Here is a 17,082-nt window from a genome sequence, read left to right on the forward strand (position 1 = left end):
CTACAACAGAATGTTACTGTACACTACAACAGAATGCTACTGTTCACTATAACAGAATGCTACTGTACACTACAACAGAATGCTACTGTTCACTACCACAGAATGCTACTGTTCACTACCACAGAATGCTTATGTACACTACAACAGAATGCTACTGTACACTACCACAGAATGCTACTGTACACTACCACAGAATGCTACTGTACACTACAACAGAATGCTACTGTACACTACAACAGAATGCTACTGTACACTACAACAGAATGTTACTGTACACTACAACAGAATGCTACTGATCACTACAACAGAATGCTATTGTACACTACCACAGAATGCTATTGTACACTACAACAGAATGCTCCTGTACACTTCAACAGAAAGGGTTCTCTAACTTTTACATGCAAGCAAGAAATATCTGCAAGATTTGTCAGCAATTCCATCTCAAGTTTGTTAATTATCAAAAACATATTGAAGATTTTAAAAGTTTAAGAAACAGGAATCTTCAATTGTATTTATTTTGAGTCACCAATTACCTTTTGCAAATGCTCACTAGTAATACCCCGCTCTGATGTGAATATACACTCTAAGCAGGAATAAACAAGAAGTTGACCATGGATTCCTACAAAAATGAATCCCACCATATGGCATGCCTAAACAAATAGTGTGCTAAAATTTCAAGCATCTGAGATGAGTAGTTGCTGAGAAAACTGTGACGAAAAATTTGTTATGGATGGACAGACAGACAGACACACACACACACACACACAGAGACACACAAGGGTAAAACAGTATACCCCCCTCTCCTTCGGAGCGGGGGTATAAAAATAAAGAGATACATGTACATGCATATCTGTGGAAAACAATGAGAGAGACAGGCTCCACATACCTCTTTCAGAAGTCCCATTTCAGAATTGTGCTTGTGTATGGTAGAGGTAATGACCTTGACAAGCTGAGAGCAGAGGTCAAGGTTGCTGATGATGGAAGGTTCACTCAACATCTGGATCAGTACCAGCCCCTTTCTCTGTATATCTGTAAACATTGTCTTATCTTTCTAAAGAATCTTGACACAAAACATGTTCTCAGATTTCTCCCATACTTTGTATATGTGCAGACCTACACATCAAATTTAAAAGAACCAGTTACAAGTTCACGGACAAACCTTTTCATTCACTTATTTTAACTATATTATACATGTTTTTCCTGATATTGTGTTATACTAAAGACAAAATACATTAACTTTAATATCATGCACTGATAAATAGCTTCACCAACAGCCTGATTATCATTTCTATCAAACTTACACAAGACATCAGTGAAATGTTCCATGGTCCGTATAACATGGTTGAGAGCCCCAACAGAATTCAAGATTTCTGCTGCTTTGTCTGAAATTGTACATTAATCAAAAAATATTAAAAACACTCCATGTGAGTTAATTTTCAAATTGCATTTAAAATTTTTTCCAAGTTCAAAAACAACTTTACACAGAGATAGTGTGTGTTTTTGTGAGTACTTGAGCTCCCTACCTGCAGCTGATAACACACACAGACATTCTAATCCTGCTTCCTGCATCAGTTCATTCTCAAAAGATTTCTCTAGAGCGGTCAGTATACGAATGTGTACCTTCTCCACCAGGCACTGATTACAGAAGATTTCTATCAAGAAAATTGAACATTAACTTTTTGCTGGCTAACTTTTAATGACAGTGTTTTCATTACTATTATGAAATGAATTTTTGAGAGATACAGTCATACATGTACAAAGTCCAATAAATCTCCTCTGATAAATATTTGCTACTATCAAAATAAGTTGGTTTTTTTTGGGGGGGGAGGGGGGTCAAACAAAAGACAATGTTTGAAAGGATATTTATTTTAAATATATTTTCAGTTATCAATTCTTTCATTTCTGTTATTTTACTAATAAATCTTTTTTTTTTTTTAAAAATGTGTAATTTTTGAATGTGATTTGCTACCCATGAAATTATGTATTAGAATTATTTTAATACAATTGATTAACCTATACAATGTATATACAGAGAACAGAAATTTAATCCTTTAAATTTATTACTTTATATTTAAATCTTTATATTTTTATTCTTTTTACATTGCTCTTCCTATTTACTCAAAGTCAATGACTTTAGAGTTTGCAAAATGCAACAACAAAACACCATACTTAAAACAAAACAATGCAATACTTTTTATTTCAAGTCCTTTAATACTGCATGCAGCATGCCAATTATTATAAAACTTTTGAAAGTTTTGATTTGAATTAGTAAAAATCACCATAATGTTTTAGAATTCCCCAGTTACTTGCACATGCATTTGTTTTTATGGAGTAATCAATGGAACATACATCAAACAAAACCTTACCAAATCGTATCAAGCACTCACAATCAAATCTGAAAATAAGTCTTCCTAAAGTTTTATTTTTTTTTTTATTAATATTCCATTTGGTAATTGCTTAAAATTTACTTTCATGCTTGTCCTTGCTAGGTCAATTAGTTTTTAAGTCAATAATGTATTTCACTTCCTAATAAAATACAGTGGCACTTCATTCTCTGGATGTCTTTGTCTTGTTAAGCAATTGTCTGCATAAAGTTATACAGTAAAAGTTGTCTAATCCAGGTGTTGTGTATTCTGAAATCTTGCCTTCTATGATGAAAACCTCAGTCCCTTCTGTTTAAATTGTTGTCTACTGAAATGTGTCTAATCCGGCAAATTTATATTTTCCCAAAATTAAATGACCATAACATGGATTTTTTAAGGCACCATTGTAAACAGAGCATTTACATCCCATACTTACAAAAAAGAGAGTTAAACAATTGCCTTACCCACTTCAGCTAAGCAGGCTATAGTACTGATGCACTCAATAATCACGTTATCCACATGCCCATGAATGTTAAAGGCTTGTGTGAGTTTTTTCTGTATCCCTTCCACAACCAATTTCATTTTATTGGCATTACTACAACAAAGCAATCCAGCAAGCACACACAGCAAACAAGGATTAACAAACAATTTACTATCCAGGACATCTTTAATCCCGTACTATAGGTAGGGTAAAAAAAACAAAAGACTTGCATATTTCTGTGTATGATTTCATGGCAGTAAATGGTTACTGCATCTAATATATCTTTTCATCTTTCAGCTATCAGGTGAAATGATTTTCAAATATATGGTTTTAAATATATATATATATATATATATATATATGGGTGAATTCAAAAAAAATGACCACCAAACTGAATTTTTTTGGCAAAATTCAACTACTTATAACATACTTTTCACTTATATCATCATATTGCAAATGCATTCTAGTTTAAAATCCTGAAGTGGCAATAGAATAGACAAATGGATTAAAAAGTTTCAGAATTTTTATTAGTAAAATTTCTTTTGAAAAAAGAAAATATCATTACACCTTAAAAGACTTTCTAAAATACATAATCACAAGAAATTATAGTTTTTTATGCTTTAAAATGGTAAAAGGGGTATAAATGATTAAATCTAGACCTTGAATGAGTATCTTCTCTTGCACATGTGACAAAAAAATTGGCTTTTTGATTGTTATTTTACATTATTTTTTCAATTCTGGTTTGAAAAGTTTTAATATGAAAAAAATATGAAGCAATAAAATTCCCCAAAATTCAATTTCTTGTCCGTTCAAGTCAATTCTTTAAATCTAAGCCAAAAAAGAATTGTTATATACGAGTTCTCTTACGAAAAATACTAGATTTTGAAGTGACCCTATGTTACATTATTGTGTTGCACTCCTGACATCTGATATGTATTTTATTTAACATTGTTATAAAAATTATAACACACAATAACCCATTTTTACTTTGTAAATCAATTTGTCGTGTTGATATTTTTCATCGTTTACAGCAGGTTTCTCATATTTTGAAGACCTTAAAACATGATTATTTGCAAAGTGTAATATATATAAATTGTATTTAAAATATATGTGAAATGATGAAAACTATTCCCTGAATTGACTGTAAAATTTCTGTAATTTGTTGATAGACATAGTGTTTTGAACCTCAAATAGTATCAAGCATTTTTTTTCAACTTAATTTTTAGTAAAGATAGTTAAAAAGCATCGGTAATTATGAAGCAGTTTTGTTGCACTCCTGACTGCAGTAAAGTTTAAAATTAAAACCACAGAACACAAAAATTCATAAAGTGTTGGCAACATCAAGTGGTAATGAAATTGTGCAATACTTATAGTCCAATACTTCATAATTAAAACAGATGAAAGTATTTAAAATTCGCATTTTATCTGGAATTATACCCTATTTTATGCCAAAAAACTAGCTTAAATGTATATTTAGAAGATAAAATATATTTTAAAGCATATTTTCCTTTAGAAGACAAACACAGTAACCCACCAGAAAAATTCTACTCATCATTTTTTCTTTCTTTTTATTCTTATTGGATGATTTATAGTTCTAATATATTTGTTGCACTCCTGACCAAAAGCATTGGGGCCTTTAAGGTAGAATTGTGAAGTGAAAATTACATAAGAACTTGTTCTGTTGTTTCAGTGAAGTTGAGGAGGAATTACTCGAATTTTATGACAATGTTTTAGTGTGTTTATTTTTAATGTTCATTAAAAAAATCACAAAAAAGATAAAAACACATCTGAATTGATAAAATTGAAAAAGGAAGTGTTTTAATAATAAAACTGTCAATAATTTAGCATTATATTATACAAAAGGATCATTATAAATTAATGAATACTTCTAAGCATGAATAGAAGTCTTTTCGTCACACAACTTGAATCTTTAAAAAAATGTGTTGCACTCCTGACCATAGAAATATGGATCTGAAGCACAGACAGATCCTGTAATTGATAAATCTATTTGGTAAAAATGTTCTTTGTGTCTCTATTTTCCAAAATAAAAATCAGAAAATCATATAATGATAATAGTTTTTTCATGCTTGGGAGCAAAATATCAAATGTTGCACTCCTGACATTTTGGGGTATGCACATATACTTGACTCTCATTAATGCTGCTTGTGATTTATATAACATTTTTAAGTTTTAAAATGTATATCAGTTATTATTTTACACTTCCAAAATTCTTTTTTGTCTTAATTTTCTATCAGAATTTTACAATTGATGTTTTTTTGGCAACACTACATTTTTTCTGTTGCACTCCTGACATGGTATAACATTTTTTTAAACATCAGCCATGACCACAACCTGATTAAACAAAAGTTACTACAGTCCACATTTAAAGCTCAATGCTTTGAATATTATCAGGAAAGTCTTCATTTTCGACATGAAGCATTATTTTTTATTTCACAGATCTCCAAAAAATATTGAAATTTCAAAATGTCACAAAAAGGTGTTGCACTCCTGACAATTTTAGCATCATTTTTGGGCATAACTTTTTTGTTAATTGAGATATCAACGAGATATTTGGAAGGAATTTAGACACTATCTAAAGACATATGCTGAGACATAGAAATCTATTTTCATTGCCTGTATTTTTAGTGTGGGTTGATAAATATGCATTTGGTCATTTTTTTTTAATTCACCCATATATATATATATATATATATATATATATATATATATATATATATATATATATATATATATATATATATATATTTCAGCCATTCTTTATAACTAATAATCAAAATGCACAAAAAACAAACCAAAAAAAATCCAAAATGGGGAGAAAATAGGCAACATACACTTCACACATGAACTACTAAACCTTGTTGCTCCTATTCCAACTAAGGCTAAATAATAAACATAAAACAAACCTTTCTGCCAGATATCGGACACTTACTGGAAGATGATCATGGCTCTGAGGGCCCTCAAGCCACACTCCACAGCCCGGGGACACATAAAATGGCGCTTGATCCCATCCATTACCACCATATAAGCATTCTTTTCCACAAGATTCTCACAGATCTGCTCTGTAGAAGAATTTATTCTGCCATTTAGAGCATTCTATATGTTTACTCCTTGATCTGATGTTTAAATATTCCTTAATTTCAGGATCTTCAGTTGTTAACTCATAGCACAACATTCAGTTCTATATTTATATAATAGTGTTGTATTTTGCATGCACGATGCCTAAATAGTAGTCAGGGTTTGACACATGGTGCACGAGCCAGAGGCGAGTGCTCTATGTGTCAAACCCTGACTACTATTTAGGCATAGTGCATGCAAAATACAACACTTTATTGATATTATTATGCTGATAGTTGTATAAAAGCGACAATATTTTCTCCATTTCCAATGTTTCATCACCTCTTACATTCATGTTAGTACACTCCTATTATGACGTCACGTTGTGCTACATGTACGTCATAATCTTTTTTCTTTAATTTTGAATGTTCCATGCATTAGGTATAATGTACAGATAGTTTCAGAGAATTTTAGTTGAGTGAAGGGGGAAAAATTGCAAGAAACTTTTTTAGAAAAAATCATTTTGTTTACTTTTCTTCTTTAAGTGTAAAATATTTGAAGCTAACTTTATATATATTATACTACAGTACTTTAGATAACGGTGTCTGTGGCGAAATCAGTAGCGCGTCTGACTGACAATCTTGGGGTCGTGAGTTCAGTCCCCGGCGTGGGCGCTGTCAGATTTTCTTCAGAAAAAGAAGCCATGCACTATTTCAGCATAGTATGCTTATGCTATATAAATCCTTAGAACACTATGCGAAAATAGTTGGGTATTGCATATATAGAGACAAACTGACAGGAAGCATAATAATATTTAATTTCTAATTGATGAAAAAATATTTGAATTTTCTTGATTGAACGAGTCCTATCATTGAGTTTACCATGGTCAGCTGCCAACCAATACATAGCCTCGCAGGCACTGGAAAACACCTCCTTATCTCTCTTGTATGTCAGAATATCACCCACACACATCGTGTGAAGTGGAGACCTGAAGAATCATAAAACAGAAGTTAAACACACACACACACAAACATCTGAATATCACCCACACACATCGTGTGAAGTGGAAACCTGGAGAAATATAAAACTGAGTAATTTACAGACTCACACACACACATACACACAAATAACCATCAAAATGTCACCCACATATCTTACGAAATGGAGACCTAGAGAAACATTCAATGGAATAGCTTACACACTTCCATTTTCTTTACTCCTTTGAAAATTAACCACAATCATATCAATTAGATTACTCTATATGATTAGCAGAAGTTATCTCAAAGCTTCCAAAGATATTTTTTTTTTGGTTTGTTTGTTGTTTAACGTCCCTCTCGAGAATTTTTCACTTGTTACATACACAAACACAAATATTCTATTTAGTTGATGTACTTTTAACACTGTTCTCTGACACAGATACTGCAATGTCTTAAAAGGGGTTATTCTAAAGATAGGAAATCTAGAGGACTCTGTAAATGTGCTCTATTCTAATTTACAGTCTCCCTGATTACCGTCTCACACGACTTACTGAGGTATGTTGTTGACGATGTTTTCTCCAATCTCACTGTGTGCCCTAGGACAAACCTTTAACAACTCAACAATGGCTTTACAACTCCAGATCTGTGGAATAAAACCAGTCTTCATATTACCTTTTACTTTAATAACAAATTTCTAGTTAGGATTTTTAGTTTATTATACTTTCATGTTAAATACTAAAATCTGATTGGTTAAGATGCATCTAGCAATTTGTAATGTTATCCTCAGCATTAGCAACACACTTGACAATGGGAACACAACGATAATGTCAGATGTGTATATGCATTGGTTGACAACGTTTTTCCTTGGATGTCAATTTCAACTGTTACCTTCAAAAACATGCACTATTAAATATAATAGAGCCTTACTATAAATAATTATACTCAAAAAAGCAGAGAATGTGGGATAAGAGCTTAAATATGTCATAATTTCTCAAATCTAAAGTAATATTACTTGTCTTTCAGATAAATCCCTTGCAAGAATAAAATAATATTTTGGGGAGCTGGGATACAAATAAAATAACCACTCTCTTCAGCCAGAAGATGTGTGGATTGCAAAGAAAAAGTGTGTGTCAAACTTTTTTGTAGCTGTTTCAATACATAAAATCTTTCACAGAATTTATTTGCTGTTTCTTAATGCAGAGAAAAGGCAGTATGATTCAAAGCAATATGTACAAATTTTAATGTCTGAAATGAATAACGGTTTACATCTCTTACCTGTACATTTCTGACATCCATCAGTCGGAGCATGGCATTTAAGATGAGTTCACACCACTGCTTACTCAGTTGATTTTCCTCATCATCTGTTACATCAGCAAACACACTCTCACCTACATATAAATCAACAGACACAACTTAACAATACAAATTAATCAGTATCAGAAACTACATTACATCAGCATACACCCTCTCACCTACACATAAATCAACAGATGCAACTTACAACATGGCCGTAAGAATGGGGGGGGGGTGCTTGTCAAGGAATTTTTGTATTTTTGGTAGCCCCTCCCCCCCCCCCCCCCCCCACCCCATGAGAAAATGTTTGGTTGTGCCCCCAAAACTGAAAATGCTTTCTACAGGCCTGTACAATACAAATTAATTAGCATCAAAAACTACACTCATATGACATGTATTATGGCTTATATACATGTATATCAGGTATCATAAAGTAATTAAAAGGTCTGAATTTGAAAATAATAAACATTTATCTGCCCTGCTGATATGAAATCACTTACAAAATAAACAGAACAGTTGTAGCCCTGCTGCCATAATAGACCCACTACAAGGGTGGCTGGTCATCAGTGGTACTAGTGTACTGGACAGGAAGTCAGTGGAACACAGAGTGGTGCAAACAGTTTCTAAAAACAGGGAACAAGATGTTAAAAGTAGCAATTATATGGATGACTTTAACAGTCTATCATATTCATATTAACTTCTTTCATATCGAGAAATCATGCATTGAACATTAATTGAACTTTTAAAAAATCCTTTTACAGATTTCAGAATAAGATACAGCCTTCAGCATCCAAAACAGATCTTCACTACCTTATTGGACTGCAAAGTTTAGCAAAATTGACTTACCATCTCTCTTGAGTTGCATGAGAAGATCACACGCCGCCTCAATGAGCGTTTGATCTGCTGAGACACTACAGAATGAGTCCAGGACATAGTTGTCTACTTGGTGGGACAATAGAAAGGGGAGGTAACAACCGTCTGTAAATATTACATAGTAAGGGGAGGTAACAACCATCTGTAAATATTACATTGTAAGGGGAGGTAACAACCCATCTGTAAATATTACATAGAAAGGGGAGGTAACTACCATCTGTAAATATTACAGTCTCTCTATATATATCAAATAAAAATAACAATTAGCTGTAAAATCTCTAAAAAGTAGAAAACATTACATATTATTTCTGCATTTCATCAGAAACCTATGACTCTCAGGCTCTGCAGACAAAAAATGAGACTGACAATCATGTAATACAGTCTTTGCCAAATCTTTTTTCAGCAAATTCCCTTCAGCCATAGGGCTGGGACAATACAACTTTTTCTATATCGATACATATCACGATATTTGAGCCACGATATGTATCACAATATGTTGAATTGGTTTTAACATCTTTTTTTTCGTATGTGAAAATGAACAAAACATTTCTTCACAAATAAGAATAATTTATTCAAAGAAGTTGTATATCTGTTCTAAAACAAAATTATTTTACACAAGTGGTGTTAATTATTATGTACTTCATATTTAAATGTATATTGATATTTAGCATATTTATTTTATACATTTAACCCAAAATGTTGAGGAAACAAAGAAACTTTCTGGGCGATATTTTGATATTTCTTCATATGTATCGATATGTGTGTATCTTCCTCACACAGAATCGATATTATCGATATCTCAATATATCGTCCCAGCCCTATTCAGCCAGGTGTATCCACTAATTACACTAGCCTTATAAACAAATATTTACAAATTTACACCACCTGAATTTTATTTTTATTTATTCTTATTTGCCATTTCATGCCAAGGAATACCATTTTTCCAAGAGTATCTAGTGTCATGCCATTGTTTTCAACCTGTACACTTCTTGTAACTCCAATGCAAAAAAGTTCCTTGGAAATGCAGTAGAATAACATGTTGTCAAAATTTTATGCTTCACTTTGGATGAATAAATCAAATAAACACTTTTAAGTATAATTAATGTTATTGATGTTATTTAATTTGATCCAATTTGATCCGTTATGTTATTCACAAATAAAAATGATCCTAAACAACATGGAGGTTTAGTTAAGCCTCCCAATTTACATGCCCTTCGGACTTGTGAGTGTGCAATTTTCAAATGCCCCCTTCAAATTTTACCATGGGATTTGTAGAAGACAGTTGACACATGATTAAACAACTGTTACATAAAACTATATTGTTCAAATGCCTCACCGTCTGCCTGGGCCACTGTTTCAAGGACTTTAAACATGGCTGCAAGCACAGAAGCTTCTGATAAGAATTCTTTCATGTCTTTCAGAAATGTTTCTAGTTTTTCATCAACAAAGGCTTCTAAAAGTTCAGCATCTAAATAAAAATAACACCACATGGAGATTTACAGGCTTTTTACACACCATTTCTTAGTTCTAGGAAATAAAAATCAAAATTCTAGTAAGATCCACACAATTTACATATACTTGTGTAAACACCAATCTGGTATCAAGTATGTTTTTAAATAAACATCTTTTTTTTTATTTGCACTGCATAAAATGTGTAAATAATTTACCTTCCTCAAGAATGTGATGCAATATGACAGAACTGGACCTCTGAATATTTGCATTGGATTGATACATCTTCATAGCTATCAATGATTGGTCAGCCACAGCTCCGAACATGTCATCAACTAATAAACTGTTCCTCAAGTTCTCTGTAGAAAAATGTCTACTGTCAACTAAGATAGTTTAAAAATAATACAATGTATGTAAGCAAATATAGAGACCCTATTGTGTTAGCATGAAAGAATTAAATGTTAAAATCCTAGTTGTCATTTCTAATTGAACAAGAATATGCCTCAGTAAGGTACAGTGTACTACAATATATTATCTACTTCTTGGAGACAGAATCCCCATCAGCTATTATATAGTAGTACAGACTGTACATTAAAAAGACAGGTCCGAAAGAAATGAAACCCCCAAATGAAATGCAAAATCTAGCTGGCAGAGGATAAATACACTGAAAACCTGATTAAATCTTCTCTAGTAATTCATACATCTTAGTACTAAATAGATATGGCTATTCAATATATAACCAATAACTAGATATTGCTATTCAATATATAACCAATAACTAGATATGGCTATTCAATACATAACCAATCAACGTTATTTATAAGTACAGTCAAACCTCGTGATCTAGAACTGGATGGGACTGAGAAAACACTTCGAGATATCTGAGCATTTGAGATAATGAGGGTAAAATACCTAAAGAATAAGCGAAGCCCCTGGAAGCTTCTGGATTTTAGAGATTTTGTAGGGAAAGAGTAGACATTTTTACATTTTCTTGGCGAAACTATGATTTACGCTAACTTTGACAGTTTTGGGGGGGGGGGGGTGCTCGCTGGGTGCACCCCCTTTAAATCCGCCACTGATTATACACAACCTGTGATGAAGCTCGATTCCGATCTTTTATTAATTGTGTGCATTTGACATGGTGTGACAACCATAGCAGATTGATACAATATTTCTATTAGAACAATCTCAAACATCGCTTGTATTATCAGATTTAACGGAGATTTAACCACTTCGATAAATCGCCATGTTTGATCTCAATCACGTACATGTTTGAATAATATGCTTGTATGCAACACAAATAATCTAGGTTAATAGAGCGTTTTCTTAAAAACTGAAAGTACATGTACATAAAATAAGAAACTGAAATGCGATTATGTTACAGAAAAAAATCTTTCTTCATGTGGGCGACTAGATTTTTAACATCTAATCGCCCACAGCAAATTTTACTCTCATTTGCTAGTGGGCGACTGGTTATCCACAACCCTGTTTTACTCTCAATATCATGAATATCTAAAAATCTCTGGTATCTCAAAGTTTTTTCTTGGTCCCATACAGAGATTTAAGAGAAAATCTTACACCTAGAATAAAATTACATCTAGTTTACTATTTTTCTTAAAACTAAGGTACATTGAAGAGTGGTAAACTATTATTGAGCTTTTACTACATGAGATTATGTGTGCATTATTTGTAAACAAGTAAAATGTTTAACACTCTGAAATTCTGAATCTAAATCTTTCTTTCTAACTGACCTGACTCTAACAGATGGCTGAACATTTTTATTCCTCTCTCCTGAATTTCCTCATCCTTACAAAAGTCTTTTAAGGCTTTCAGCAATACTCTATAAAATTACAAATTTATTTCAGTTTATTTCTTAATAACAGATAATTTATCACAATTCTTTGTGCAAAAATTCTGCATCCAAATTAATCATTAATTTACTTAGCACACCTTGCAAGGTTCCAGTAAAAGAAAAAAATTAATGAACTTTGATATTTTAATTTCTTCAGAGATTGTGTAAAGCAACTCAACACAAATATATTTTTATCAGTAAAACTGACAAAAAATGTAAAGTGCAAATGAAGGTGTTTCACAAAATTATAGAAGAACAGTTTCAAAATCTGCTAATTATATAATAGTGTTTTGCTTTGCATCCATTATGCCTGAATAGTAGTCAGGGTTTAACACACGGTGCACGAGCCGGAGGCAAGTGCACTATGTGTCAAACCCTGACTACTATTTAGGCATAGTGCATGCAAAGTACAACACTAGTGTTATTATTATGCTGACTGTTGTATAAAAACGACAATATTTTCTCCATTTCCTCTTATGTTCACTACTCCCTATTATGATGTCACTTTGTGCTATATGTACATGTACGTCATAATCTTTTTTTCTTAATTTTGAGTGTTCTTGCAATAAGGTATAATGTACAGAGAGTTTCATGCAATTTTAGTTGAGTGAAGGTAAAAAATCTTGTAAGAAACTATATAAGAAAAATTATTTTGTTTATTTTTTTCTTTAAGTATCAAATATTTAAAACTAAGTTTATTTAAGAAATAAACAACAATGTTAAAAAGTTCTCTGGGAAATGAACTTGGTTGGTCACGTGATCAAATCCTGTGAAGCCCGAAGGGCTTCTCAGAAGATTTGATCACGTACCAACCAAGTTCATTTCCCAGTGAACTTTTTAACATTGTTGTTTATTACTTTTATTTACATTTGAGACGAATATTCTGAATAGAACTGCATTTATTACACGAACGGCCCGCCGTATTGCTATGTTGTGACGCGCAATGACCTAGAAGTTGTTTGGTCTTGAGAGTTCGCCTCGCTCCAACATTTGAATACTTACATTGATGTTTAGCAGTCCAGTTCAGGAAATATCTGTTCATAATGAAAAAACAATGATCGCTACTGGGAATTATCTTACTATTATTGTACGAGTTCTTTATATATAAAGTCAAAAGCGGTGCTATCGTCTTCAGTTTACATACCTTCAAAGGAATTTCGGGTTAAAAAGGTAAGCGTGATTTTAGGCTAATTAGAAACATTCTTCACACTGAAGAAAGATCTAACGATCATTTGTTGAACGAAAAAAAAAATATATGTTTCAATAATTTTATCTTTTTCATCGCTTTGACGGTTCAGAAGTTCCGAAACCAGTGTCACTGTGACAGAAATATGTAGACAAGATATCGTTTCGCTGTGTGATTCGGTCACGCCATGACCTCTGACCCCCTAATAAGTTCATACAGAATTGAACATATTTTCTCTTCTATAGGTTCATCTAAGAAAAATATTTGCAAATGTAAATAAATATAATTAAAATACACAGTACAGATAACGGTGTCCATGGCTAAATCAGTAGCACGTCGGACTGACAATCTCAGGGTCGTGAGTTCGGTCCCCTGTGTGGGCGCTGTCGGATTTACTTCAGGAGCCGTGCACTATTTCGGCATAATATGCTTACGCTATATAAATCCTTAGAACGTTCACTATGCGAAAATAGTTGGGTATTGATTATATAGAGACAAACTGACAGGAAGCATAATAATAAGTACTATATCTATAACTTTCTATTTTTTCAGGTAGAAAACAAAAAAAGTGTACCTGTATGCAGTGTCTGAATACTGAGTCTCCTCCAACACATCAGGACACAGTCCTACGTAGGCATCAACCAGCTCTAAACCAATCTGAAAACAAAGTAAATTGACAGTGGTCATACAGCAAGTAGAAAAGATCTTATAAAAAAAATTCAGAGGCAGTGTGAAATCTTATCATCTTTAGTTAATGGTTCGTGTGGTCCAATCTTTTTATTTCCTACAGATAGCTATTCACACAGCCTCAATGAATGTTTTCAAATGCACTCATGCTTAACGGTCAACAGGTCAAATACAGACCATGCACAGTGAAAAAACGATTGATTTGACTAAGACAAGAACAAGTAGATTACATCTGATCAGTTAGAAACTAAATTGGTCAAGGTAAGTGAAAAAAAAGGGGGGGGGGGGGGGTAGTGGTCAGTATTATAAAACTAAAAGACAAAAGACCCTGCCATATTGGTTTAAATTTCTTGATAATTAAAAGTTAATGACGGAATTGTGTACAGACAAAATATTTAAAAATTTACTCAAGAAAACTGCTTAAAGTATTATTTTTGCAACTATAAAAATTATGAAAACAGCCTACCTTTTGAATTCCAGCACTGGAGGAAAAGTTGTTCATTATCCCAACAATGTGCCTGACCACATCTCTGCTTAGTAACCCCTTCACAACACCATCTATAATAAAAATAAGAACAACATCAAAACAGAGGAATTTCTTTACATTAAGTTAGAAACATTAAAATGAGCAATACACTTTCTGCAACACACATATATGAGTAAAACAATATAATCCAGGGCTGTTAACAACACACAACTATAAATAATATTTAATTATTAAGTGACCCAAAGAATAACTGACCATTGCCGAGATTCTCCTTGATTTTATACAGTGTCATCAGTAGTAGTTCCTCACTCTGTGACCGATGTAGGGTCATCATGATAGACTGGACTTCTTCGTCCTCCATGCTGTCCATCAGGTCATTGTCCGCATCCAAGGCCGAGGGCAAGTCTGCCCTCAGAATCACGTTGGCCATGGCACAAGATTTAATTAAGTTACCTACATGTTCGAGCCAAATCAATGAGTGCGCAAAGAACAAAGAAATGAATATGAGAAAATGATGCATATACGGGAAAAGATATTTTGAAAACTCCAATAATATAGGCCTAGTTATTGTTTTCGTTGGTCAGGGCGGTAAAATGTCAACATCATTTTTTGTCGGAATATCATATTACAAATAAGACATGCAGTTAGCTCGTTCTTTGACTTAGGGTAAATTACAAGAATTCAAGGAGATTGATTGTGTAAAAATGTGTTTTTACCATATCAGATTTATAATATTATTTGACAACAGCAGCCGACTTTCCCGCTACGATAAACTCAGCAGTGTTTACTTCCGGTCATCAGAGAATCATATGATGTGACAGCGCCGTCTATGAAGAAAGAAAACGCGGGAAATTTAAAAAAAAAATCCCAAAATTGGTTATTGTGTATAAATATATAGGAAAAAATGTCATGATATTAAAATTTGCAAATCAAAATACGTAAAAATAAAGACTTATAAAATGAAAAATACGTAAAGCACTCTTAAAATTGGAAAAGTAGCAATAGTACGTGGGTTTTACTTTTCAAGCAATTATAATATAATGGGAAATTTTATTTCCTTTAATGCACGAATAAAATGATACTCATCATTCTTTAAACTTTTATGTACAGCAGTTTGACATAGTTTTACATGATGAAATTGGAAGATGCTGAAAATAATTTAAATTGCTGTATTTTTTTTCTCTTGTCTTCGTCGTTTGCACTGACAGGAATGTAATTCTGACTCAGAAATCATACATTTTTTATCCAGTTTTTCCAACTCCAGCCCAAACCATCAGCGTTACAGAAATAACTTCAGAAAATATTTGCATGGAAAAAAATGCATGATTTCTGAGTCAGAATGACTTTCCTGTGCAAAGTTTTTGCCTTGAGAAATTTAAGGCATACATACTTACAAAATCTGAGTTTGATAAAAACGGAGAAACAAATTAGAGTTCTAAGTGTTGTGTGTTACTATTTGATTCTATCATAAATAAACTGAACATTTACTTCTAGTGATTATAAATGATTTAATATAAAGCAAGGTGGTAATTTCTAGGATGGACTGTAATTACGAAGGCTAATTGTAAGGTTAAATTTTACTTTTAAAATCACTGAAATTCAGGAGTTTGCTATAAACTACACTTATCTTTACTTTCCTTATGGAAATAGCCAATAAAAACAAACAAACAAACAAAAACAAATGTTAAAAAAGAAAAAAAGAAGGAACAATTAATGAAGCATTTTATTTTTGTGATGTGCCACCCTTACAATGTTCCTTAGAGAATTAGAACGTCCTATAAATGAAGTTTTGCCCAAATTCAAACACAATTTTTTTTTTTAAACAATCATTATGAGACAATAATCCTGTTTATCGTAGATATATACATATTTCTTTAAATCAACAAAACTACAAAAACAGTGAAGCAGATCAAGTTAATGTCTCACGTCCGTTACACTTAAATATTTTATGTTATAAGTTACAAGTCTTACGTTGAACACGATTCTCTATGTAGGCCTATAGATATCGCCAAAACAGGCGGATTGGGGGGGGGGGGAGGAGGAGGAGGCGTCAGTTTTAAATTCATTAATAAAAAAATATTTCAAATTTAGAAAACAATTGGATACTTGATTCTTTATTGGTATAAAATATTTTGAAAAACTCTTCCGAATCCCTGCATATTTTCTCTTCCTCTATTATAAGTACACACTTATAGTTGAGCTACAGTCTCATCAGAGACTTCTCTTCCCAGAGAGAACATGAAAAGTTTAAATTGAGCCTTCAAATCTGCCTCTTTTCTGATGAGAAAAAAAAACCCATAAAATTAGAACCCCTTCCTGAGCCCCCAGTTTAAAAAATGAAATCGGTAAGAAGTATATG

At 32.5% G+C, this 17,082-nt stretch overlaps 1 protein-coding gene across 1 annotated transcript in view; it reads right to left on the reverse strand.

The window, feature by feature from the left end:
- LOC133203497 (leucine-rich repeat serine/threonine-protein kinase 2-like) overlaps window positions 1-15,138 on the reverse strand; it is a 93,319-nt gene extending 78,181 nt beyond the window's left edge. Inside the window, exons 1-16 of the mRNA XM_061339271.1 lie at window positions 14,979-15,138; window positions 14,703-14,794; window positions 14,124-14,206; window positions 12,263-12,351; window positions 10,730-10,870; window positions 10,399-10,530; window positions 9,036-9,167; window positions 8,690-8,812; window positions 8,172-8,284; window positions 7,448-7,539; window positions 6,801-6,907; window positions 5,795-5,924; window positions 2,828-2,958; window positions 1,524-1,652; window positions 1,302-1,382; window positions 887-1,029 (exon numbers count right to left, since the gene is read on the reverse strand). Coding sequence (XP_061195255.1) covers window positions 887-1,029; window positions 1,302-1,382; window positions 1,524-1,652; window positions 2,828-2,958; window positions 5,795-5,924; window positions 6,801-6,907; window positions 7,448-7,539; window positions 8,172-8,284; window positions 8,690-8,812; window positions 9,036-9,167; window positions 10,399-10,530; window positions 10,730-10,870; window positions 12,263-12,351; window positions 14,124-14,206; window positions 14,703-14,794; window positions 14,979-15,093 — 1,833 coding nt within the window. The 5' untranslated portion in view covers window positions 15,094-15,138. The remainder of the gene's footprint in view (window positions 1-886; window positions 1,030-1,301; window positions 1,383-1,523; window positions 1,653-2,827; window positions 2,959-5,794; window positions 5,925-6,800; window positions 6,908-7,447; window positions 7,540-8,171; window positions 8,285-8,689; window positions 8,813-9,035; window positions 9,168-10,398; window positions 10,531-10,729; window positions 10,871-12,262; window positions 12,352-14,123; window positions 14,207-14,702; window positions 14,795-14,978) is intronic.
- Between the last annotated feature and the right edge of the window lie 1,944 nt (window positions 15,139-17,082).

The sequence above is a fragment of the Saccostrea echinata genome, unplaced genomic scaffold, assembly GCF_033153115.1.
Source record: "Saccostrea echinata isolate AGI-Se365-2 ecotype Australia unplaced genomic scaffold, CSIRO_AGI_Sech_v1 ptg000051l, whole genome shotgun sequence".
NCBI lineage: Eukaryota > Metazoa > Mollusca > Bivalvia > Ostreida > Ostreidae > Saccostrea > Saccostrea echinata.